Source organism: Rattus rattus, chromosome 4 (genome assembly GCF_011064425.1).
Source record: "Rattus rattus isolate New Zealand chromosome 4, Rrattus_CSIRO_v1, whole genome shotgun sequence".
Taxonomy (NCBI): domain Eukaryota; kingdom Metazoa; phylum Chordata; class Mammalia; order Rodentia; family Muridae; genus Rattus; species Rattus rattus.
The window spans coordinates 17,621,978-17,647,613 of NC_046157.1; the positions used below are offsets into that span (position 1 = coordinate 17,621,978).

The 25,636-nt window shown below is 47.1% G+C and overlaps 1 protein-coding gene across 1 annotated transcript in view; it reads right to left on the reverse strand.

Annotated features, from left to right (window-relative positions):
• Positions 1-5,778: 5,778 nt before the first annotated feature.
• Rubcn (rubicon autophagy regulator) overlaps positions 5,779-25,636 on the reverse strand; it is a 45,831-nt gene continuing 25,973 nt past the window's right edge. Inside the window, 13 exon segments of the mRNA XM_032900122.1 lie at positions 5,779-7,650; positions 7,843-7,936; positions 8,989-9,142; positions 9,539-9,600; positions 10,145-10,383; positions 10,761-10,825; positions 11,660-11,805; positions 12,374-12,506; positions 12,934-12,991; positions 20,831-20,905; positions 22,775-22,876; positions 23,314-23,524; positions 25,211-25,324. Of these exon segments, the coding sequence (XP_032756013.1) occupies positions 7,472-7,650; positions 7,843-7,936; positions 8,989-9,142; positions 9,539-9,600; positions 10,145-10,383; positions 10,761-10,825; positions 11,660-11,805; positions 12,374-12,506; positions 12,934-12,991; positions 20,831-20,905; positions 22,775-22,876; positions 23,314-23,524; positions 25,211-25,324 (1,632 nt within the window). The 3' untranslated portion in view covers positions 5,779-7,471.

Sequence of the window (25,636 nt, forward strand, 5' to 3'; positions counted from 1 at the left end):
TAGTCAGGGTTCTCTAGAGTCACGAATTTATGGAATATCTCGGCATATTAAGGGGGATTACTGTGATGACTTACAGTCTGTAGTCCAACTAACCCAACAGTGGGCAGCTGCGAATGGGAAGTCCAAGACTCTAGTAGTTACTCAGTCCCACAAAGCTAGGTGTTGTAGGGTTATGGTGGGTTCCCGCCGCCGCCGGGTGGGTGTTAGGCTGTAGGGAAGCTGTGGGACATCGCTCCGTGGGTAGAGAAGCACAGTCTGAGGCCCAGGACAGTCAGAGCTGGCTTGGGGGGTCTCCTGGCCCGCAAGGAGGTTGGGGCCATGTGGTTCTTAGGCTCTCAGACACCCAGGTGCTACTGGATGCCTCGGAAGAGCTGAGAACAGAGTGGGAGCCCCCAGGCTGGATTAAGCCTGGGGCTGAGGGGGAAAAGGGGAAGCTCAGGCTGGTCCCACTGGGGGCAGTCTTTGGCTTTGCAGTGGCAGGCTTGATTTGGCTTGATGGTTGTGGCTGGGAGCACAGAGAGGCCTTCTACGGGAGATTAGATGGCGGCTCTGTAGGTGAACGGTTTCTCTATGGCTCCCCACAGCAGATCCCGATGAAAAGGGCAGACCATGGTTTTAAGGCATTTATTGTCATGGCAGAAAGTGGATGTGTAAAACCATACCCACTTCTCAGGGTGGGCCTGAGATTAAATACATTTTGCAGGGAGGAGTGTCTGGGAAGGAAAGCTTATTGGCTAAGCCTCCAGGCCTTTAGGTACCCCATTATAATGGAGATCTGTCTTGAACCTAAGTGACCTGTGGTCCCATCCTATCTATACCTGTGGAGGGGCTTGGGGTATTGCCCATATGTAACTGATGGCCACAAACCTATGGAGGGCTGAGGCTAGTGACAAGGGCCTGGTTTCTCTGGGAGTCAGGGGGAAATGCTGTCAGGGCCAGCAGGGTTTCTAGTCTTAGCTCAACCAGGAGCCAGGCTGCCTTTCACAGTCTCACAAGGTGTTACAGCTGGTCTTCTGTAGAAGCTGGATTCCTGAAGGAGTGGGTTCCAACAGATGTGCTGACAAGTAAGTGCAAGCAGACAAAGAGAGAACCTTCCTTCTCCCATTGTCCTTATGTGGGCCTCCAGCAGAAGGTGTGGCCCAGATTAAAGGTGTGCACCACCATGACTGCACCTAAGCCATTCTTTGCTTGGAACTTGCTCTGTCCCAGGCTGACCTTTAACTGAGATCTGCTTGCCTCTGTCTCCAGGGATTCAAGGCTGTACCACCCTGCCTGGGCCTAAGCTTTTCATGGCCACTATGCCTCAAGATCCAGATCAAAAGCCTATGTTTCCCAGCCTCAAGATCTGGATCACAGGCGAGCCCTCCATTTCTGGATTGTAGTGCATTCCAGATAGAGTCAAGCTGACAACGGAAAATGGCTATCTCACCAGTTCCAAAAACTAGAGTTGACATTAGCATTTCTGTCTTATTCTGTGAATATGCTTACACATACACACACACTCACACACTCATACTCACACACACTCATACTCACACTCACACATACATTAAGCAGATGCTTGCATTTCCTTTCCTGTATTTATCATGTAATGTAACAACAATTAAGCTAATATCAGGAGTTTAAGTATTGTAAACCTATGCTATATTTAAGTCCTGGGACTTAGCATTTAGCATTTCTTATATTTTTGGTTGTGAGCCTAGCCTTTGAACGGCTGAGCCATCTCTCCAGCCCGCATTTAACATTTCTTTTTTTTTTTTTAAAGATTTATTCATTTATTATGTGTAAGTACACTGTAGCTGTCTTCAGACACACCAGAAGAGGGCATCGGATCTCTTTACAGATGGTTGTGAGCCACCATGTGGTTGCTGGGAATTGAACTCAGGACCTCTGGAAGAGTAGTCGGGTGCTCTTAACCGCTGAGCCATCTCTCCAGCCTGCATTTAGCATTTCTTAAAGGACTTTACCACCTATTCTGAAGGGGAAAACATACAAACTGTGATTGTATGCAGGATCGCTATATCATGTGGGGGAGGGGAATTGTGACTTGTTGCTGTTTTTATTAGGAAATTAAGCATAACATATGGAGATGTTATTGGGTAGCAGGTTGGCAAGGGGTGGACTCATGTAGTCGTCAACTTGACCAGGACTGGAAGAAACTTAGATAAGCTGCTGGGCACACTTGCAAGGGTTTTCCCCGATCAGGGCATTTGAAGTGGGAATACCCATGTTAGGAGGGCAGCATCTTCTGGTAGTAGCCCAGAAAAGTGGGGACCAAGGAAAAAGTTTCAAGTTTGCATCTCACTGGTGAGTTCGGCCACCCCATTGCCATGTCACAGCTTCTGCTGTTGCTATACTCCTTCACTCATTACCAGAACACAGACCTCCTGCAGACTGAAGACCAATGCTCTGTAGGAACCTTCCCGGCTTTCAGTACCTGACTGGACCTCCTGAGGTAGCCAGCCTTGTGTACTGATCAGCCCAAACCAGGTGAGACAGCCCACTGAGCCCCCTTTAATATCTACCCATCCTTCCTGTTCTGTTCTTCTAGAGAATCCTAACGAGCCTACAAAGGTTTAGAAATCAGCTCTAGCACTGGACTTCCCTGTGTCATGGCCACGCTCGCTGCTGGTTTCTCTGACCTCTTAGAACTCAGTCTTTTCATTTAGCTTGGCATAACAGTGGTTAAAAGTGGAGATTTGAAGCCACCCATACATGGATCTGGGTCCACTAGCTGGCATGTGTTAAGTAAGTTACTTAAACTCTCTTTGCCTTAGTTCCACGTTTATAGTGGAAACAATAATGCGGGCTACCTCAGTGGGTATTTGGGAGGGTTAACGACTCATCCACATATAAATGACTTAGAGTAGTGCCCAGAAATATTCCATGTCTAAAACACGTGCTTTACTTATGGGGTGTCTTTGGGGTGTCTCTGTTACTCAGGGGTGAGCTGTTACTGCTGGCAGCAGGCTCAAGGGAAAGTCTGCAAAGTCTTGGGCTTTCTTAATCCCTGCCCTTCCTGAGAAGTCCGTGATTTCCCTGAGATTCCGTGCTTGACCCTGTCTTTCCTATTGCTGTCCCCAACCTTCTGTTCTCTGCCTAAGAATGCTGAGACAGAACTGAGCAGAACAGATGGGCTTTCTCTTCTTATATGTTCTTAGGTGGTGACAGTGACAATGCACTAGATCAACGAAACCTCTCTTGAGCTTTCTTAGAGCCACCTCCCAGTAGAACAGCCCACCGCTCTGCCCTTTCTCTGCAAAGGATGACATTTTAAGCAGCCACTCACTTCCTTGAATAAAACTATTCAGCTGCTTTCCCATTGGTGAACTTGAGGTGACTATAAACGCTCTTTCTGGTTTATAGTTGTCTGTGCGGCGCCCTCTCAAGATGGGAAGAGCTGTTTGTCTGTTCCCTGGAATTCTTGACTCTAACAATACCCATTTGCCTTCAGAAGGTCTTATCTGGAGACCACATTGGGATAAAGCCTTCAATACAAATTTTAGGGTAACACAAATGTTGTCTATTGCACCAATTCCCAATATAAAACCTAAAATTGCTGGGAACAGAGGCATACTCCAGTAATTCCAGCATGTGGGAGATGCAGGGGAAAATGGACCAGTTCAGTCATTCTCAGGTATAGAGCGCGTTTGATATTAGCCTGGGTGGTGTGATACCTTCTCTTTTAAATAAGGGATGGGGAGTATGGGAAAATTATACCACAGGTAAAAACCATAGCCACAGAAGACTGATGACCCAAGTTCAGTCCTTGGGTCTGAAACTACCTCTCAAAGTCATTGGATCCCCAGAACCCATGTTAAAAGTTGGATGTGGTGGAGTGCCTCATCTGTAACCCAGCACTCCAACACCGAGATAATCGGAAAATAACCCAGAAGCTCGAGGGCCATCTAGTCTGGGGTCTGCAGCACAACAGAAACATCAAAGACCCCTACTCAAAAGAGGGAGGATGGCTCACTCCCCCAAATTGCCATGTGACCTATGCAAGCAGCAGAGCATTCACACCCCTGCATTCACAAACACTTTTTAAAATGTAAAACTGTCATTGGCTGTGCACATTTGTAATCCCAGCACTCTGCGGGGCTGTGGCATGAGAATTTTGAAGCCAGTGTAGGTTACAAACATAAACAAGTCTGAATCGATAAATCCTTTCTGGTTCTTGTCTTGTCGGGCCCTCATGCAGGCCAGTTCCTGGTTAGAGATCTTGCCCTGAACCCTGTTCTTGGGGAAGGACTTTCTCTAGTCCATTATGCATTCTGGATCGTCTGAAGTAGCATCTGCTCTTTTCCTTGTGGCTGTCAGCGGGGACTACAACTACTTAGTTGTTCCTTACCTGCAGGCGACTGGTTCCGGGGTTCCCAAGACCCATCAATGCTCAGATCTTTCATATACAGTAGCCTGATATATGTAGGGGATCTATTCAGATCACATCTTATTTCTATCATATACCTATTACATTTTATCATATATACTTTAAATGATCTCTATATAGCTCATAGTATGTAATAGAATGTAGATAGCTACTGTGGTGTGTTCAACTTGTAGTAGCTTTTACTGTATTTTTTCTAAATATGTCAGCTTTCTGAGCCTCCCAAGTGCTAGGATTATATGTCACCGTGCCCAGCTTTTTAACCAAGACCTGCAGGCACAGATGGCTGGCTATCCATTCACTTTGGTGATTTTGTGCAACATCTGTCGACCACACGAGTGTTTCCTTTCCTTATGGGAGGGCCTGTCTCCACTCTGCTCTCTGCTATAGCCCTACAGACTCCCACAGACACTGGTGTACAGTGGTGAATATTTGATGAGAGTGACTGAACAGGAAGAAACTGCCCAGACAGCTGAAAGCCTGCATTGGTGTGGGAGAAATGGAACGAGATAGAGTCAAAGAAAAGGACAGTTAACAAACTTGATGACAGATGTATGACCTGTCATCAAGGAAGCCAGAGACAGCCAGCATTCAGACCTGAGTCACCAATGTTTAGGTTTGAAGAGATAAGTGTTGGTTTTAGATGTTGGTGGGAGATGAGAAAGAGCCACATGTATAGTGTGTGGTGGCGTGTAACCTATTATCCCAGCAGAGGCAGGAGGATTCCAAGTTTGAGGCCAGTCTGGGATACATGGTGAAACCCTGTGTTTAAAACCCAGCAACAATGACAGTAATAGAACAACTAACAAAGGAGTCATGTGGAGGAGAAAAAAAAAATCACACAGGAATTTTCAGATGCAGTCGCTTTTCAGTAAATACACAAGACCATTCCAGTCATCAAGGCAGGTAAGTAAAAGGCAAGATTTATTTTTCTTAGTTTATTAAAGATGACTATGAACTGTCAGGATGTGTGTAAATTACAGCAGGTGAAAATCCAGTTCTAAACACAAGTTGTACACAAACAGAGCATTTTTATTTAGACTCTTGCTCCCTTTCTGTTAGTTCAGCGAAAGCTCTCCACCCCTCAGCAGAGGAAGAGGACTTGGAGTTTTCTCCTTGGGACAGCGGGTGTTCCCCTCCTGCAGCGCCCCATCAGTCCTGGGATGCCTCTCCCTACTGTAGCAGGGGATCCTCAGATATCATTAAGTGACAAAGGGCTTTCACCTCACCTCCCTGCTCCTTCTCCCCAACTCCCAAACAAACAAACGTGGGTATGTGGTCAGTAATGACAGCACAGACTCAGGGGTTCTAAAGGGTATGTGATCTAGAGGGACTGGGTAGGGGAGGTGGGGAAACAGGAAAGGCGGGGAGACTGCTTGAGCCTGTGCTGATGGTGACGTCAGTGAGCAGCTGGACGGGAAGTCAGCCAGGAACTGGAACTGGAGTCAGAGTCCCAATCCAAGGTCTGACTCAGTGATAACAGAGTTGGAAAGGATTTCTAACCAGCTCTTCTTTGAAACTGGCTTTGGCCTCAGCTTTCTGCCTTATCTCCTGCAGAGAGCTGTTCTAGTCATCCAGCCCATAGAGTTGTCAGATCCCAAGTGTGAGGCAGGGGAGCCACACCTTGGGTCAGTTTCCACTCGTTCCTCTTGCTCTGCTAGAGCTTAGCCTGGCTGTTACACCAATGTGCCTCTGCCTCTCTGGGAGAGCCCTGGTTCCTTCTAGCTCAGCTACAGCAACGTGCAACTCTGTCTGACCTCTTGGGGCACTGCCTGCACCAATGACTTTGCTAGCAATCAAGTACAGAGACACAGGCCAGCTCCAGAACAAGAGCACTGTGGATGTCAGTTACAGATGCCAGGCTCTGAGAGGCAACCCTGACCAGTGTTATAGACGTTAGGTGCGCAGCAACTCAAACACCACCACAGTCATGTGCGGCCTAGTCCAGGAAACTTCCCACAAAAAATGCACATTAGGTGATAGGGGAGGGGTCTGTTAAACAGGAAAAGGATGGTTCAGCATACATTACCAAGGCTGAAGAGAGTTAACTGCGGAAGGCTCCGGTTACTCAGAGTAAGCAGAGACATTCACACACTGTCAAGCGCTCTAGCGCTACTAGTGGGGGGACAGCCTCCCCAACTCTGAGAAAGGAAACTGAGGCAAGAGATCAGCCAAGAAGGGCCCAGCTCTGCTGGGGGACAGAGAATGGAGCTGGGTCATACCTGTACTTAGAACCATGATGGTCACATAGTTGTACAGAGCAATAGGGAACCCACTATTAAGATGGTGGGTGGTGTTTCTATCCTTGCCTTAGGTTGCATCAGGGACTTGCCTGAGCATGAACTGACCACCCCAGAGGAGGCTGTCGGCGCTTCTGAGAAAACCGCTCCTTAAGCACCGGCTGCAGCCACACTTCTGCTTGTGGCCGGGCCTAAGACTCAGATCTGTTCTTTCCTTCAAGCCTACCAGAGTACACAACCCAGCCTGTGCCAGGAATATCTGAACCAGGGAAGCCATGTTTGCCCCCTTGAGATCCTGGGGATTCCAGCACAATGATGGTTCTGTTCCTACCTGCCCCCCATATACCTAAGTCGTCAGACAGACTGCCCGGCTGTACCTCCTTTCTCTTCAGTGCCTCAGGGCAGTCTTATTCTCTTTTAGGACTAGGACAGAGAAAAGACCATTCTTGTGTTTCAGCAGCAAAGGAGATCATTGGCTGAGAAAGGCCTGGCTCGGACGCTGAGGAACTAAGTCAAGAATGGGAATGATCTTCGAGCTGCATCTGAAACCAGATCTGATCCTAGTGGAAGAGGCCAAGCGTGTCGGAACTGGGTCTTGATGTCCACTCCCCTGACAAGAGGCACTCCAAGGGTCAGTTCTGATGAAAATACCCAATGTCCACAGATATCTGTCACAATAGACTGGATCCATCAACCCATAAAGGTTGCCTATACCTGGACAGCAGACAAGTCATAAAAAAATGACAATATATATTTTTAAAAGGCCCCGCCTTCCTCGAAGGTGTGGCTCAGTTCTATATCTGACCCTAGCCAGACCCTTAGACAAAGGGCTTAGGCACATTCCTCAGGTGGTCTCTAGGACGGTGGCCTCTAGAGCCAAGGCTTCTGTGGGCTCCTCCTCATAGTCAGACAGGTAGGACTCCAGGCTCTGCTTGGCCAGCAACTCCCGTCGGGCCTGCAGCCGCTCACACCGGGGGCAGCTTCCAGACTTGAAGCAAGTTTTATGGTAACACGCTTTACACTCTATTTGTTCAGGGTGAAAAGAGAGAGAAGAAAACGATTTGTACTATCCCAGGCTGTTAGCAACTCACCACACAGCCACTTTTCCCCGCAGCCCGAGCTCAGGGCTAGAGTGTGGAGTTACTCTCTCACACCATGCTCCTGCTAACGGGGCTCTCAGGCAGTACCCTCACTTTGTGTCTAGCATGGCCTCACCTTCACAGGTCCGGCACTTATGCAGCTCAAATGGGAAGATGACGTCATCCTCGTTCTGGCAGAACTCGCAGATGAAGCCCTTGGCCTGGCACAGCTGTGGAGCAGAGAAATGGAGGAGAAGTGAGGGGCCAGCTCGGAGGGTGGACTCCAGTGAGGGGGGACGCAAGTCATAAATAAACCTCTGAGCAGGTGAAGGGGTCTATTGTCTGTGGCATAGAGCCTCTGGCTGGACTTGTGAGTACCAGACCCAAAGCAGGGCTGGTCACCGCACACAAAACTTAAGGTACGGACAAGAGACACGGGCTTGAGAAGCCCTTGTCACTGAAGCAGCCCTTAGTGAAGAGAGGGTACTGAAAAGAGGGTCCTCAATTCTGTAATCCAACATCAATTTTTATTTTGAAACATGTATCACTACTGATTAAGGAAAGGTCAAGTGAGGGTGTTTCCCAGAAACAACACTCTCTTGTCAGGTTATTCTGCAGGAGGTCCACCCCCCCCACAGCCCCCACCCCACCAAAGGCCAAAAACTGGGCAGCTGAGATGGGCAGGTATAAAGTATCATTTTAGATTTCTAGCACGCTGATTGTATATGAACAACAGTAAGTTACACTTGTGAATAGAATTTACAGAGATCCTGTCAAATAAGCTGTCATCAGTCCGCAAATGCTCAAGAGGGAAGGACAACTCATCTAAGAGTCCCCTTCATTCCAGAGAGAAGAAAATGGGCTTCCACAGAGAGCACCTGCTGAGACTGGGACTGAAAACAGCAGTGTAGACTATGGTCAAGGGTCTACCCAGTGTGGCCATCACTGAAGGGTACTCACCCTGGTTCAGGGCCAGCACCAGCATCAACTCCTGTCCTAATTGTTTTCCTATTTTTGTTTTCTCAAGACAGGGTCTTGATGAATAGCCCAGGCTGACTCTGAATTCGAGTCCTCCTGTCCCAGCTCAGCAATGCTCCCTCCTCTAACTCCAGGGTCTTCAGATAAGAACCGATTACTCACTGACTTAGAGAACAGTAAGCCCTTCTGGTTTCTCTAAGTGTCAACTGGCCGGTTCAGGTTTCTGGAGCAAAAGGGCAAGAACTCTGCCCCACCTAAGCCCCAAGCAAAACCTCAGCTGCAAGGCAGAGCAAGGCCACCTCACCATGCATCTCTCTACGTGGGCGGCTCCCGCTCTGGTGAGCTCCGCCAGCCGGGGCCCCAGTTCTCCCTTCTTGGCTGCGGTCAGGTCATTCAGGGAGTACAGATGGAGGTCCTCTGTCAGGTGGCCTGGAACTACATCAAAGGAATCCAGGAGCCTGCAGAAAAGAGAGAGAGTGGGAGGAAGAGGAAATAAATATTTCTTTTCACATGGTACATGACAGTACCGAGCTCCTTCCTCAGAAGGAGAGAAGCTAATGGGGTGGGCGACGTTCAGCCAGCCTAGGTATTCTAGGCTCCCCCAGCTCCCCATACCACAAGCATTTTATTTATAAACCCTGTAGAGTGAGCTTGGAAAATGGTGTCTGGCCATGGATGGACACATAGTCCTTCTTTAAAAAGACACAATTTAATTACTGTCATGGCTTCCCATTGACTAATTTCAGACATTTCTGCAAACTCTTCCTTATATAAAACAGCCAACTGTCGGGACATGCTCCTTTAAGAGCAACGGGGAGGCAGCCGGAGGACCCTGGCCTCCACAGGAGACTTACTCTTCGGCCAGCCGGCATGTCTTAAACATGTTCTTCATGTGGTAGAGCTGAACCCGCAGCAGCTGCAGACGACATTGGGTGGAGAAGAGGGGAGAAGGAGCTGTTAGAAGGGCAGCCGCTGCCTTCAGACTGCACACAGCAGCCAGGGTAGTGCTGCCCTCACACCTGAGTCCAGTCTTCACCACTTCACTTCAATGTGATCTTTGGCCATGGAAGGCCCTTCTGTAAGTCAGAATGCTCATTCACACACAAGGGCAGCCGCTGGAGAACTCTGAGATTCAAATTCCCAACCCCGTCCTCTGTGAGGGCAGAAACTGTTTGCTTTCAAGTGCTGTCAGGCCTTAGCGCTGCTTCAAGGTTTGAGACTGGCAGGACAAGTACCCAGGAACTGTGGGAGTGTAGCTCTGTGACAGGGGCCGTGCTAGTACTATGGGTATCAATGCTGGGCTTAGTCCCCAGCACTGGAAGACAGACAAACAAGGAAGTCCACGGAACGTGAATGGTGACCATGACAAGACGTGTGGTGACCTTAGGCGACTGCACCAACAGAAACAGAAGCTAGGACAAGAGCAGGCATGTATGGCAGGGTTTGTTTGGATGTCTCACCCGAACTTGGTTGAGCAGCTTGACCTTCCTGTAGAGGGCGCTATTGATGTCCTGCACATTGAAGAGAGGATCATTCCAGATCTTAATGAGCAGGTCCTTGGAAAAGTTGCTGACGTAGTACTTGCTGAAGTCCCACTTGCGTAGAATGCGGCTGGGGACGGTCATCTGGGCGTTCTCGTGGCAGCACTGGCAGAAGTACTTGCCCAGGTACTCACAGTACCGCAGCCGTTTGATATAATCTAGAAACCCAGAAAGTCAAAGGCTAATGTGACTTTGTACTCAGAAGCTGGGGAGCCTTCAAAAGGCAGGCAGGGAGGGTCAACTGGTTTCTAACTGAAGCTGGAAAGAACTCGCACAGTGGGATCTATGGTTCCTGCACCCCATCCTACAGGCCATTGAAGAATCCACACTGTTGGAACCAATGAGACCCAGACTCTCAGAGCCTAGCTGCAATGAGCCAGTTTCTCCAGAAAATGGTTCTGGTAGTGCTGCTCCCTGAGGTGATGCCCCTCTCCTGCTCCAGGACCCTTCCCCCACCCATCCTCGCACCCTGTCACATAACCTAGGACAGGCATGGCAGAGGACAGAGCTCTCCGGCCATTATGATGGGACTTACCAGGGTCGGTCCGGATGCCACATCCTGCACAGCGGTAATTCTGCTTGGCCACAGCAATCTTCCTCCTACAGGAAGGTGAAGGAGGGGACTAGCAGATGGTAGCTACACAGGGATCTGGGGTGTAAAGGATAAGGGTGTGAAGACTCTTGTGAGGAAGGGAGAGCCAAGAATTCACCAACTTTGTAGTTGAACAGACTTACGTTCTACTGGGAGCACTAGTGCAAAGTGAGGGTTTATGAGGTTAGGGTGTACTGGGTCAGGCCATGGCAGTGAGTAAGGGATTATCCTTACAGTGAACCACTTTTTTTGTACAAATGTAAGGGATGAGGGATAGTAAGTAGGAAAGAACAAAGGGAGAGAAAAGCATTTATCTTAAAAGGAGAAGAAAACCCAGTGAGCTCACAGTGCTGGGAGGAAGGCACAGTCTGGGAATGCTGATCTAAAAGTATGTATGTGTGGGGTTGGGGATTTAGCTCAGTGGTAGAGCGCTTGCCTAGCAAGCGCAAGGCCCTGGGTTCGGTCCCCAGCTCTGAAAAAAAAGAAAAAAAAAAAAAAAAAATAGGGGTTGGGGATTTAGCTCAGTGGTAGAGCGCTTGCCTAGGAAGCGCAAGGCCCTGGGTTCGATCCCCAGCTCCGAAAAAAAAAAAAGAAAAAAAAAAAAAAAAAAAAAAAATAAAGTATGTGTGTGTGTGTGGGGGGTCCAGTTAAGTATGGGAGAGACCTGAAGGGTAGAAGAATTTTAAGACAAAAGTAAAGTGGAGGATTGTCTTTCCGTGCTTTTAAATACACAGAAGTGTATGGAAAGCACAGCCAGAGGCAGAGACCAAAGGTAAGATGGCTCCTACAGTGCCAAGAGAATGAATCCTCTCTGACACAGGGCACAGACACTGGCTACTCACGTTGGGGCTGGATGAACGTTAAAAATGATCTGAGGCCGCGGTGGAGCCCACTCCAGGTTGCCACGGACACGGATCCGAAGCTTGTAGATGTCTGCGTGCTGCCCGTCATCTGGTGAGATGGGCAGGGAGTCTGGGATAGGCAGGAGCTACAGGAGAAAAGTGCACATGAGCCGGCCTGGACACGCATGCTTGGCGCTCTGGCCACAACAGAAGCAGAGACGATAAGACATACGTCAGAATTAACACAGGCTGGGGCTCTAACAAACCCCAATTTAAAAACAAACTAGTAGGTACCAGGCTACTAGAAGCCAGAATCTTTAGTTCAGCATTCTAGGACGCCGGTACCCATTGCTGATACTGCCCCTACCCTTCCTGGGGTCTTTACTATGCCAGCATGCCTTACGCCTCAAAAGATTCAACTACAGAGGAAAAGGAATTTGAAAAATTCACTCTCACACAAAATCTTAAAAGTTAGACACAAAGAGCTCTTCCTCTGTGGAAGAGGATGGTGAGGGAGCAACAGCCAGGGAAACCGAGGCAGGCAGGCATTCACCCACTCAGTCATTCACTCAGGCACTCAACACACTTGTAAACAACCTGTGTTCCTGAATAAGGAAAGATATACAGGTTCACTCCAGCCTGGGGCGGTGAGAAAGGAGAACAAGAGCAGAGGGTTCACAGGCTCCTGGGCATGGAGGAACGGGAAAAGCCTACCTTCTGAGGGGCATCATGCTCTGGGACTAGCCACTCCAGCTCCGAGGCAGCTGGAAGCTGCATCCCCTCAAATTGCTTCAGAAGCCCCATGGCCACGGCCTCAGCAGAGGTGGAGTGTAGGAAGCAGTGGGAGCTGGAAGGGAGAGAGCCAAGTCAGAAGGCTGGGGCTTCCCCACGGGGCCCAAGGCCAGACCCCTGACCTTTCTTTACACATTGCCAGACACATGCACTGCTCGTCAGTGACTGTACACAAGTACTGCTCTCACCTCCCAGCACTACATGGTACAGAGAGGTCTCTGTTTCCTTTCTCTAAAATTCAGCTTCTTTACTTAAGACGGACACTCTGCCCGTTTATAACACCAGTAAAACTGCTGTGGGACCTCTAGAAGATGTGGCCTTTCTCCCCTTGAGTGGCCCCCACAGGACAGGGCCATCACTTGAACCCTGCCTCCTCTTGTAACGGAATGGCTTTTGCTGTGACCTTTCTCAACCACAGGCCATGATCTGGGTTTGTTTCTCCATACACAGCAACGTTATTAAACAAATGAAAAGATACTCACAAATTCTGGGAGAAGGATGATTTACCGTTTGAGACCACGCTCCTCCGGATGTCAGCATCTACATGGGAACCAGAGATAAGGGAGCAGGAAGTGAGAAGGGAAGAGAAGCTAAGGGACCATCACGGGGGGCTGCAGCTAAGTACTAGGGTGGCACCTAGGCGCTACATCTACGCAGGGAGGAAACAGGTGAAGCTCTACACGCTACTCAAGAGTCCATTTCCACCCATGTCACAACTCGGCTGAATTAGTGACATTGTGTGGAGCACTGAGAAGGCCAATGTGGTTACTGATTGAGGGGGAAACACACACACAGGTTCAGTGTAAGACAGTGAGAGAAAGAGATCTGCAGGCACAAACACAGTGACGACCAAATCTCTCCTCCAGGCTCCGGTCTCAAGCTCTCTTAAATGCCACACTCCCAAAGCCAGTGTGGTAGGAAGCTCATGCCTGCAATTCCAGCACTGGAAAGGCTGAGCCCGGAGGTCATGTGTTAAGAGCACCTATAGAAAAGGGCTGTGGCTTTTTTAACAAAAGAATTGCACCAACACAAAACTCTAGATTCTAGAGGCTACTAATTAAACGTGTTACTAACTGCTCACCACCACCCCTGAACGTCAGGTGTTTCCTCTAGCTTTAGAACAAAGTTTCATGGGTTACCTTTACTCCTGTCTGGTAGCTCAGGGAAGGAAAGAACTTCCCCTTGCTTGAGACCCCTTGGAGAACCCTTGTAACCAGCTTCCTATAGAGACTGTCAACATGACCATTACTATAGAAATCTCATGTATGACCACAGAAAATTAGACTTTTCAAAGCAGATTTCTAAAGAGAGGCTGAGCCCCCAGAGACCTTACTTAGCAAATGCTACAGAGTCATATTCTAGAAAGCTAGTCAGTGCCTAATCAAGTCATGGAAGGGCTATTTTGTTGGTAATCTCATTTCTTACTTCCTTTGATGACCAATGAGAAGACCCTTTTTTCCTTAACTAGTCCTGCACAATGACCAATCTCCTGTGTCTGAGTCTTCCAACAGAGCACTAGGCTTGCATGACATCATTCTGCACTTGGTCACAAGTGCCTCAATTGTGCCCCATGCTTCAGCTGCTCCTAGATTCTTCTGTGTTCACCCAAAAAAAAAAAAAAAAAAAAAAAAAAATCCAGATATTCTGGATTATAGAGTATCTCTGAGAAAATGAGATTATGTCTAACTCAGTGAAATTTACAACATCTTGCACACAGTTCTGGATACAAGTGTAACACAGTAATATTGTTCACAAACCACTGGCCTCCAAGCCACATGCGGTAGCTTTCAATCTGCTATTTGTTTGGGTAGTGCTGGAAATCCCACTCCGGCCTGATGGTGACGGGCGAGAACTCTGATACTGAATTATACCCCAACCCTCGCCTGCTTTTAAAGCATATAAAAACAAGACAGCAACCGGTTTTGTTTTTGCTGGTAATTACAAAAAGACCATTTTATTGGACAAAATGTTGCTCATTTATATCATATTTTGTCTGAATTTGAGTCACCCAAATGGTGCAGATCCCAAAGCATTGCCAGTTGTCTAGTCCATTGTCACTAGCTGGTGGGGAGGAGGATGCGAATGTGTTCACACAACTGTTTGTTCTGTACCATTGGCTTGGGGATCACAACTACTGTTTGGGTTGAACATGAATCTTGTCTTGTCAAATAGCATTCTATAAAAAAAACTTTCAGAGACTATTTTCTGAACAAAGAACCAGCTAAAAGCAATTAAAATTTCTGGCAAATTTCATCCCACTTGGGATAAGGGGAAAAAAAAATCAAAGAAAATCTTAGACAGACATCCTTGGATAAGGAGTTAACCAATTTTCATACCATAGGCCTGAGCTATTAGAAAAAAGTGGTACACACTACAGAGAGACATTTGATAAGTGTTGCTACAGAAACCATTGTCTCCATAAAACTACAACCATGCCACATAATGGTGTTTTTGTCAATGAAGGCCGATGCATGTGACAGTGGTCCTGTGGAAGTCTTTTTTCCTTCTCTCTTTTCTTTTCTTTGGAACCTATAATAAAGTCAGATTAAATCTGCTTATTGTCCTTTTTCATGAGGCACATAAAAGGGTCAGAAGGAAGTGTGTGACAGGGACCTTTTAGTTAATCATAAATACTGCAACACGGCCTTGGGGTAAGAGTCCACCCCAGAGCAGAGAGTTGAGGCAGCCCTGATACCCAGTGGGTACGGTGCCTGACATCCATCTAACATGCTGTATCCTGTGGGGTACTCCATGACTCAGATGACTAAGCTGATGTGGGTGGACCACTAATTGAGCACAATGGTAAAATCATACCAAGTTCTAAAATAGACAAGAAGGAAAGTGTTGTATAGAGAACAGAAAGAAGTCTGCATTCTCCTAGTGAGTTTAAAATAATTATAAACATTCTTACTAATCTTTTGAACAAAAACAAATGTATATTTAAGGGGGGGGGTGGCAACATGGCTCCAGAGGTAAAGGTGCCTGCTGCCAGCAACGGGGACTTGAGTTCAAACCCCAGGATTCCCATGGTTGCCCTCCGACACACATATGCATTCCAATGCCAGTGAATTTTCTGTAATTGAATTCAAAACTATAAAATGGAGAACTACTATCATTAAACTTTTATTTAAAAGAGTGGGAGGAGAAACAATTGACGGCCTTGGACTTCATCCTAGTTAGGGAACTGCTGTGACGACACACCATGACCAAAGCAACTCAGGGAGGGAAGGGTTTGTTTCAGCCTACACTTCCAGGCGACAGTCCATCACTGAGGGAAGTCAGGACAGGAACTCAAGCAGGGCGGGAACCTGGAGCAGGAGCTGACGCAGAGGCCATGGAGAGATAGATGCTGCTTACTGGCTTGCTCTCCATGGCTTGCTCAGCCTGCTTTTTTTTTTTTTTTTTTTTCGGGGCTGGGGGTCGAACCCAGGGCCTTGCGCTTCCTAGGCAAGCGCCTACCACTGAGCCAAATCCCAACCCCTTCAGCCTGCTTTCTTATAGAACCCAGGACCACCAGCCCAGGGGTAGCCTCACCCACAATGGGCTGACAGCTGAACTTTATGGAGGCTGAGGTTTTATTTTCTCAATTGAGGTTCCCTTCTTTCAGAGGACTCCAGCTTGTATCAAGTTGACATAGAACTATTCAGCAAAACCTGATACAGATTTTTCTTATCGGAAAAAAAAACAGTTCATGAGTACCCTTCCTCATATATTCTATTAGGTTTCAATTTATTGCCTTTGAGCCATGAATCTGCTGTGCTTCAAACATGTCTCCTGGGCCAGCTGGCTAAGGAAAGCCTTGTGTGTAGAGGGCGCTGGGAGGCTGCTGAGGAGGAAGGCATTTGTCCTGTTGCAGTCAGCTGTGCTCCCACCTCAGCTGGCAGCTCAATGCACTGATTCTGCCCAGCACAGCGCAATTAGCGGTGCCTCTCCCAACGATTTCCCACAGTGCATCTTGGAGAGCTTTATGGTAAGTGTCCGGGGCTTAGCCCTTCTCCTAGTCCTGCCTGAGTTCTGAGGTAAGGCACTGAGAATAGCTTCCCAGTGGAGGCTGTTGGCTTGGCTTCTCCCTACGGATGACTCTGACTTCAGATGCTTCTCTGCCAGGCAGCCTGGATCTCAGACTTGGGGACACAGCCTGGTGCTGCTTTTGTAGCCCTTGGGAGAGGCTGCCGTTTGTATCCACCCTTCCTATGCTCTCTATGTTTTCTTTACGCCTTAGGCACTTCTCTCCTGTGGCTTCAACTCCTTATCACGTATACAACTCCTACCATTCCCCCTTCAAGTTGCTGTGGTTATTTTCTGTCTCCTGGTTGGACCCTGAGAACACACACACACACACACACACACACACACACACACACACACACAGATAATCCATCTATCTCCTGGAATGAGGAAAATGTACCAAAACCAGATAATAACAAAGGCTGCTCAGCTCAGCAAGTTTATCAAAGGTCACTGCGTTGTAACTTGTGGGTGAATTTTGTTATGTAAATTATACTTCAACAGACCTGTGTTTTAGACAAATACATGTTACTGGACATGCATGTGTTTGTATTGGCGTTTATGCATTATATTGGCATATTTGTATTGGGTTCTTTCCCATCTCTAGGTTTATGTTCTTTGTTGCTGAATGGAGTGCTTTGAAGTCCATTTTCTTTATGATTACTGATTCATATAGTCTAAGTAGTGAGTTATACTCTGAGATAAGTAGATTAATCAGAGGCTTATGCAATACACAGACTACTTATCATAATCGATATCCACAATGTGGTCACTTCAATGCCTTACTCTCAAAGGTTTATAAATTCTGATAGCTGTCTTGATCAAGATATCTTGGTAACTTGAATAAGAATGGCCCCAGAGGCACATATATTTGAATTCATAGTCACCAGGGAGTGGCACTATTTGAAAGGATTACAAGGGTTAGGAGGTGTGGCCTCACTGGAGGAGGGGCACTGGGGGTGGATGTGAGGGCTCAAAGGCCCACGCCAGGCCTGATGTCCCTGTCTGCACCCAGATCCATATGTAGAGCTCTCAGCTGCTTCTTTAGTACCATGCCTGTCCGTGCGCCACCGATGCTCCCTGCCATGATATATGGGCCAACCTCTGAGAATGTAAGCAAGCCCCCGTTAAATGCTTTCTTTTATAAGTTACCTTGGTCATGGTGTCTCTTCACAGCAACAGAACAGTGACTAAGACAATCTTCAGTAGAATGGAATTCCTTAAGGTGATCAAGAGGGAGCATACCTGAAAACCGCTGACATTATCAAGGGCACTGCTCCTGAGAAGTATACTTTTAAGGGGAATTTTGACATAAGTCCAATTAAAGACCAGAAACAGATGACGATGAACACGCAGCAAAAAGAAAACTAAAGAATGCATTTGAAGTTCATAATGAGGAACCAAGTGGAGCAAAAGCACAAACTTACATCATTACTTTAAAATATTTAAGTATGAGTGGGGGGGGAGGGGGGAGGGAAAGAATGTGTGTGACTGTGTGTGTGTGCGTGTGTGCGTGTGTGTGTGTGTGTGCGTGTGTGCGTGTGTGTGTGTGTGCTGGCACAGGTGCCCTGGGAAGCCAGAAGGGAGTATGAATCCCCAGGAACTGGAGTTACAGTTAAAGGTTCTGGGAACCAAATGTGGGGCCCCTGGTGGAGCAGCAAATGCTCTCTACCCCCGGCCAGCTCGTCACTTCTGACGGACATCTCATTACATTCCTTCCTCTTGTCCTTCCCTGTCGAAAACCACTGTGTGCCAATGGGGGGTCAAAACAAAATGTAGGTGAGTTCTCCTTTTGATTATTCTTTGAAGTCTGGTAACACTCAGCAGTGAATCTGCCCGGTCTCTGGTTAGTTTGGCCAGGTATTTCTTAACTCCCCCCCCCTTTGTTTTTGTTTTTTTCCAGACAGGGTTTTGAGGTATAGCATTGGCTGTCCTGGAACTCTCTCTGTAGACCTGGTGGGCCTCAAACTCACAGAGATCCCCTGCCTCAGCCTCCTGTGCACCACCACCAGGGCTCACTCGATCTTTTCTGAGAAACCACTCTGCCGTGCCTTTGCCTCTCCAGCTTGTGAGTTTTTGCTCTGACCTATCACTTCCTTTGTCTAAGAGACGGGGACTTGGCTTGATCTCTTCTACGGCCTTGGGGTGCTTCATTAGTTTGAGCTCTCTCTGCTTTTATAATGTAAATGAACGTCACTATGCCTTAGATGTATCTTACTGTATTGTTCATCTTCAGTTGTCCTGCAGATTCTCTTACTATTGGTTTCTTGTTGAAATCCATTCTGATAAAGGAAAGGAAAGTCAATTTTCTTTTGTATTTGTTAAGGCTTGTTTTATCTGTATGCTTACCCTGCAAAGCCACAATGTGTCCCAGACCATGCTCTGCTTTGGAGAAAGTTCCATGCACTGCTGGGAAGGATGTATGCTCCTCAGATGCCGCACAGAATACTCTGTGACAGCTACCGATTCTCTCTGGTCTATGGTGAAGTTTAACTCTTAAATTTCTTTTTGATATTTTGTTTTGTTTTTTTCAAGACAGGGTTTCTTTGTATAGCCTTGACTGTCCTAGGATGAGCTTGGTAGACCAGGCTAGCCTTGAACTTAAGAGATCCACCTGCATCTGCATCCAGAGTGCTGGATTAAAGGTGTGTGCCATCACTGTGCAGCTCTGTTTGATTTTATTTTTAAATCTGGATGATCTTTTAACTAGAGTTGGGTACTGAAATCACCCATCGTTATTGTACCTGGGCCACTCTGTCCCCTTAATGTCCAGTATTTCTTTATGTAATTGGATGCACTGATGTTCAGTGAAAAGATAGTTACAGTTACCATATTCTCCTGTGTCCTCTATTACTTTACCTCTTCAATTAATTCTGGCTTGTGGTCTATTTTGTCAGTGAGTACAGTTACACCAGCCTGTTCTCTGTTCCTTACTCAGTGAATCATTTTCTATTCTTTCTTTTTTAAAGATTTGCTTAAATAAGTACACTGTAGCTGTACTCAGAATGCATTACAGATGGTTGTGAGCCACCATGTGGTCGCTGGGATTTGAACTCAGGACCTCTGGAAGAGCAGTCAGTGCGCTTAGCCACTGAGTCATCTCTCCAGCCCTATTTTCTTTTTTTTTTCTTTTCTTTTTTTCGGAGCTGGGGACCGAACCCAGGGCCTTGTGCTTGCTAGGCAAGCGCTCTACCACTGAGCTAAATCCCCAACCCCCCAGCCCTATTTTCTATTCCTTCACTGCAGTACCTGTTTGTGGGGCTTTGCCAGTGAGGCTTGCTCTTGATGACAAACAGTTGGATCTTGTCTTTAATCCCATCAGCTGGCCTGCATCTTGGAGTTGGAGAGCTGACCATTTACCTATGAGGGCTACTTGCTGATTTCTGTGTCTTCTTTACCTGGTTAGTTCCAATGTGGCTGTGCTTCTCTCTGTCTCTCTCTGTCTCTCTCTGTCTCTCTCTGTCTGTCCCTCCCTCCCTCCCTCCCTCCCTCTCCTTTACATGCTGGGGGCTCTGAGTCAGCGTGTTTGAGTCTGTCATCACTCTCTGTTGTCCAACAATCCCCTTCATGGCGTTCCTTCTTTCCTGAACCCTTTTTTCTTCATTAATTAATTTATATATTAACTTTAATCCAGATCTCAGCCCCCTCCCTCCTCTCCTCTATTTCTAACTATTTTTTAAATTATGTAGTGTGTGTGTGTGTGTGTGTGTGTGTGTGTGTGTGTGTAAATGCCCACAGAGGCCAGAGGCATCGGATGCCCTGGAGCTGGAGCTCAGGTGGTTGTGAGGTACCTGATTTCTAGTAACCGAAGCTGGGTCTTCTGGAGGAGCAGTGAGTGTTCTTAACCGCTAAGCAATCTCTCCAGCCCCTGAACTTAAATTCTTAATCTGATTGTTTCTTTTCCAATATAATAACCTTTATTATAAAAGAAACTTGCAAATAAAATATCAAGCACCAAAATTGGCTAGATCTGAAGTTATCAACTCGGTGAACTTCTACAGTTAAAACAGGCGTTGAATTGAAATGGGCTCCACATTAAATTTTGATCACTTTGCAATATTTTGCCTTTATGCACCACCAATACCAAAAAATCCAAGACACAACTGTTTTCCTAGTTTTGACTAGGCTTTCTCTTGTTTTGACCAGTCGCATGACTACCTACTATAAAATTAGTGAGGGGAGATGGCAAGGACTGCTTGAGGCATATGGAAAAGGGCATCTGAATATCCAAATTGCTTAAGTCAGGTTAGTTCTCCAGACCATGTGCTTCTCATAACTTTGACAAGTGACAAGATCAAGTAAGTACACGAGCTGGTGTAAACAGTCACACACATGCGTGCAGAAGCACGTCCACACCTCCAGCACTGCTACCTGAGAAGAGTGAGACCCCTGACACTGGGAGTCCACTCTCTAACATGTGGGCCAGGTCAGAGCCCTCGCTACCACCTGTGTAACAATGAGTAGAAAGACAGACAGATTCTGAGACGGACAATCCTTTTGACATGTGTGAATAGGCCTGGAAAAGAGTTACTGCCACTCCCCAAAACCAGTCCCGCCCCAAGCACCTCCCCAAAAGGAGTGAAGGGGACGTTAGGAGCAGCTGGCCATGCTTCTGAGCACTGAGGAGGACTGGGGGCACTACTGGCAGTGGGCAGTGTGCAGAGGCCAGAGACGATGGCAAACAGCTCAAACTTCAAGGCAGTCCCTCACAACAGAGAGTGGCAGGGACCTAGCAACTGAGAAATCCTGCCCTATGGTTGTTTCCTTTAAGGACTTCTGCTCTGAACCAACAGGGAATTGGCTGAATACACACACCTCTGGGGCCCACAGACGAAGCAACAGTTTCCAACAGGAGTGCACTCTGTGAGCACTATGGTTAGAAAAGAACCCACATACAAACGAAGCGGGGAGGGGGTGGGAGAGTTTGAAGTGACTAACACCATCTGATGCATTAAGAAGAACACAAAGAAAACATCTTAGAGGCCTAGAAAATCTGTGCAAAATCTGGATTTCAGAGCAGGAAAGAACTCTGGGTACTTGGAGGGGGGGGACTCTGAAGACTAAAATAATAATAATATATCTATTCAATATCATTTTATAGTGTTATAATGGAGTGCTGACAGTTCAGCTCTGTAAGGAGGTCACTTAGTGTTTCCATGGGGAAGTTTATGACCCTGAATTACTGTGTTCACTTGCTTGCTAGTTTGTTTGTCTTTTTGTTGGGGCCTGAAGTCTGTGGTTTGCAGGAATAGGGCTGTTATGAAGCATGTTCTTCAAGTAGGACGTGGCCACCGGGGCTGGAAGAAGGGCAGCTGATCCCTGGCTAGACTCAATGAGACCTTCTCAAGATCAAACCTACTGACGCTCTCCTTCCTACAGACTGGGGTGGAAGCTCATCCGTCACTCATTTACTGATGCCCCTGGCTTTGAGTAAGGCTGTCCCAGCTGCATGTGGGGTTAGGAAGTGCTAGAATATACAGGAGGTTGAGGGTTAGCAATGCAGCTCTTGGGAGTCTGTCGCTCATGTTGGTATGATTTTTATAATTACTATTATTACTATTATTACTATTATTATTATTATTATTATTATTGTTGTTGTTGTTGTTGTAGCCTATAAGTAAACCAGTGACTCCCTGAATCACCAGGTTGGGCTTGTTCCTTTGGTCTGTTGTCAGTTCCTCCTCTGGTTGACTGGTGATGCAAACGGGAACACAAACCTGCTTACTACAAATGCTTTCCCAGATCACAGCCCCGCCTCCTCCACTGACTGATGATTGCAGCAAGGCTGGACTCTTCCTTGAAAAGTGCTAAGACAGAAATTAGAGCTCTATGGAAACTGATTGGTTTTCCTTTTTGTCTTCTTTTGCTTCTCCTCCCTAATGATTCCTGTCGTTTCTTTAATTACAATAAATCAATCTCTCTCTCTCTCTCTCTCTCTCTCTCTCTCTCTCTCTCTCTCTCTCTCTCTCCATATTTTGGAACAATTTCATGGTGTTGTGAAGCCCAGGGAAAACAGTCTAATTCATGTGGTTTGGCTCAGCTAGGAGAAGGAACAAGAGTGAGGACCCAAGAGAAAGGTACAGACTTGAGGACAGTCAGGGTGACCCCAACGGCTGGACGCCCCCTTCGACTAAGGCTCTCTTCTGCATGCATGCTGGAGGGCTTGTTTTTAGCAAGAGTAGCCATCCCTTATAATAACTAACAGTGCTCCATAATGCGTCATAGTGAAGATCTACTTCAGGGTTGCTCAGCACAGTATTTCAAACGAAAAGAAACACGTCATAAATGCTCCTGTAACGAGCTGTCATTTCTTACCTTGGATCTCAAATTCATCAACGTCTTCAGCAGAGCCAGAGTCTGAAAGCTGTGTAGAATCACGTGAACTGAACTGGGAGCTGCTGGAGGTGACCCGGAAGCCTGTGACATTAATGATCGTCACAGTTACAGACAGGATAAAGGGTCTCTCATCCCTTTCAATGCCACAATAAAGGACCCACACTTTAACAGAGGAAAGAGAGCAGAGCCTTGGCTGGGGCTTAAGCTATACAGTGGACCTGGTCCTTCTTGCTGGTTCATTCAACTCTGGAGAAGTGCACTTGTGACTCCTGGCTTTAGTTCTCATCCTGGAAACCCATTTGGAAATAAAGCTATTTCTGATGTAGGAAGTATTCCTAGTCTATCAAGGGGGAAAAACCCACCAACAACAAACAGACCACCACAGTACAACCTTCTGACAGGAGAGGAACCCTCAGCTTGGGCATAACACATCACATGCAGAGCAGAGGTGAAAGCCCACACGGCCTGAGCTTTGTGAAGCCATAAAGAGGCACACGCAGTGTCACAGGCCTACTCACTTCCATGCTCAGTCTCCTGGTACGCAGGGAGCAGGTGTTTGGTGCGGATCTGCTGGCGCCGGAGGCGGATCTTCTGCTTCAGTTCCTGGATCTCTCGGTCACTGTCTTCCTCCTCTACTTCCTCCTCTTCTAGGCACTGGCTCATCATGTTGCACTTCATCAGCTCGATGGCGGCAATCAACGACTCGGAGATGCTGAAGTGGGCATTTTCCTGGAGGAAGGAGGACACCAGAAGAAGCTGCTTGTCAGGGAACTAAAAGCGGGAACACATTGCTGAGTACACGGTGGAGAAGCAGAGCTTTGAGGACAAGTGCTCTCCTCAGGGGAACTGCTGTAAGCAGACGGGCAGACAGCCTACTCTAGCATCGCTGCTCTCGTAGCTGGCATGACTATCTCATCTGTTCCACGTTCTGTATAAAAATGAGAAGAGACTCTCGGCTCTCAGCCTAAGCTCTCAGGGCCAGCCTTACTTCCCTGTGCTCTGCTCAACACAACGAAAGAAACTACAGTTTTAAAAAAGTCACCAAACTGCAAGCACTGGCACATTGGCAGCAGAGGAGCTGTTTGAAGAAAGATGTGGCTCACAGACCAGCCACAGCAGTTGAAGAAAACGTTAGTCCTTAAAGAGGGTTGGTTGGCACAAAACAGCATCCCTGCTACTGACGAGATTATCTACACATGGAGGAACCACCTCCATGGCCCCATTGTTAATCCAGGGATCTTGCAACAAACTTTTCCACCATTATAGGCCACTGAGAAAATGCAATGGACAGCGCTGCTGTGGCATGCAGGCCAGCCGCGTGTGGACTGGCTAGCTGAAGCTCTGCCCAGAATGTGATGGGAAACACCGCTTGCTCTGGAGAAGATGAGACACTTGCAGACCTTCCAGAGCATTCTGATGACATGGCCTCTAAGAATGAAACAAACTGAACTGAGTCAACTTCTGAAGAAGACAAAACTTGAGGTTTTATCAGCTGCTGTTTTCTCTTATGACTGCTTTTAAAAATTACTCAAGCCAGGTATATGACAGACACCTGTAATCTCAGCCCACAGAGGGTAGAGACAGGAGGATTCTAAGGTTTGAGGCTAGTCGGGGCTGCATAGTAAAATCCCAACTCAAAACCAACAGCAAAATGTTGTTCATAGTTGTATCAAATCTGTGTCTAATGCTTTTGGACCTTGCCTATTGGACACTGCAGTTCTTTCCAGATGCTGCTGATAGACAGTTCACTCTTCACCACTAATTAAATAAACTGATGAAACCAGGCCATCATGCTTGAAACAAGGACTAATGAAAGGAGAGAACATGGCAGGAATTCCAAACAGCCTCTTCTACAGTCACACGAGAGTCGCCCATACACACAAGAGTTAGGTAAACATCATGTCCCAACATAAAAGACTAGTGCACCAATACTATGTACACATATTTGAGGCCAGGAATAAACAAACAAACAAACAAACTTGGCCAGGTGCCGGTGCATACTTTTGATTCCAGCACTCAGGAGGCAGAAGAAGCTAGATCTCTGAGTCTGAGGCCAGCCTGGTGTACAAAGTGAGTTCCAGAACAGCCAGGGCTACACAGAGATGCTATCTTGAAAAACAAAGCAAACAAACAAAAAAATAGAACTTGATTCTAGAAGAAGTATTTATGTGAGGTCACGGGGTCAAAGAACAATAATCATGTGACTAAAGTTGAATCTCTCTGCAGAGAGGAGCAGGGACTAAAGCTAAGCATTTGCTCCCTGAACAGCTCCCCAGAAGCGCTCACGGAGCTTCCCTGCAGCTCAGTTACTCCGAGAACACGGACTCTCACCAGAACGGTGGCAGCAAAGACCATCAGGCCAATCCCATAGGCCAGACCCCACACCCCACGAGTTCCTCCCTCTGAGTGCCTCACCTTCTCCAGGTCTGCACAGCTGCCAAAGTCTTGCTCAGAGAGGTAACTGATGAGGGACTGTCCTTCTGACGGTCTTCTAAACATGCCTTCTCCTGAGCAGAGGTACTGACCACCCTCTGAGGGAATCGAAGTGTAGATATAATATTTGTCTTGAAATAAAAACTTATAACAACCATGCTTCTTCAAGAAGTCTGATGGTCTTACTATTAATGGCGCTCTCCACTCTCCCCAGGTAAGAGGGAACTGGACACAAGATGTCTGTCCTCTAAAGACATTGTTTAGACGTTTTAGGAGCCCCAGAGCACCAAACCTCTTGGAAGGAGAATGGTGGAATAAATGTGAGATCCTAGAGAGAACCCTTTTCCTATCTAAATTTATCCATAATACATTGTTCTTCCTACTCTACGGAAAAGGAAAAGAGAGCTA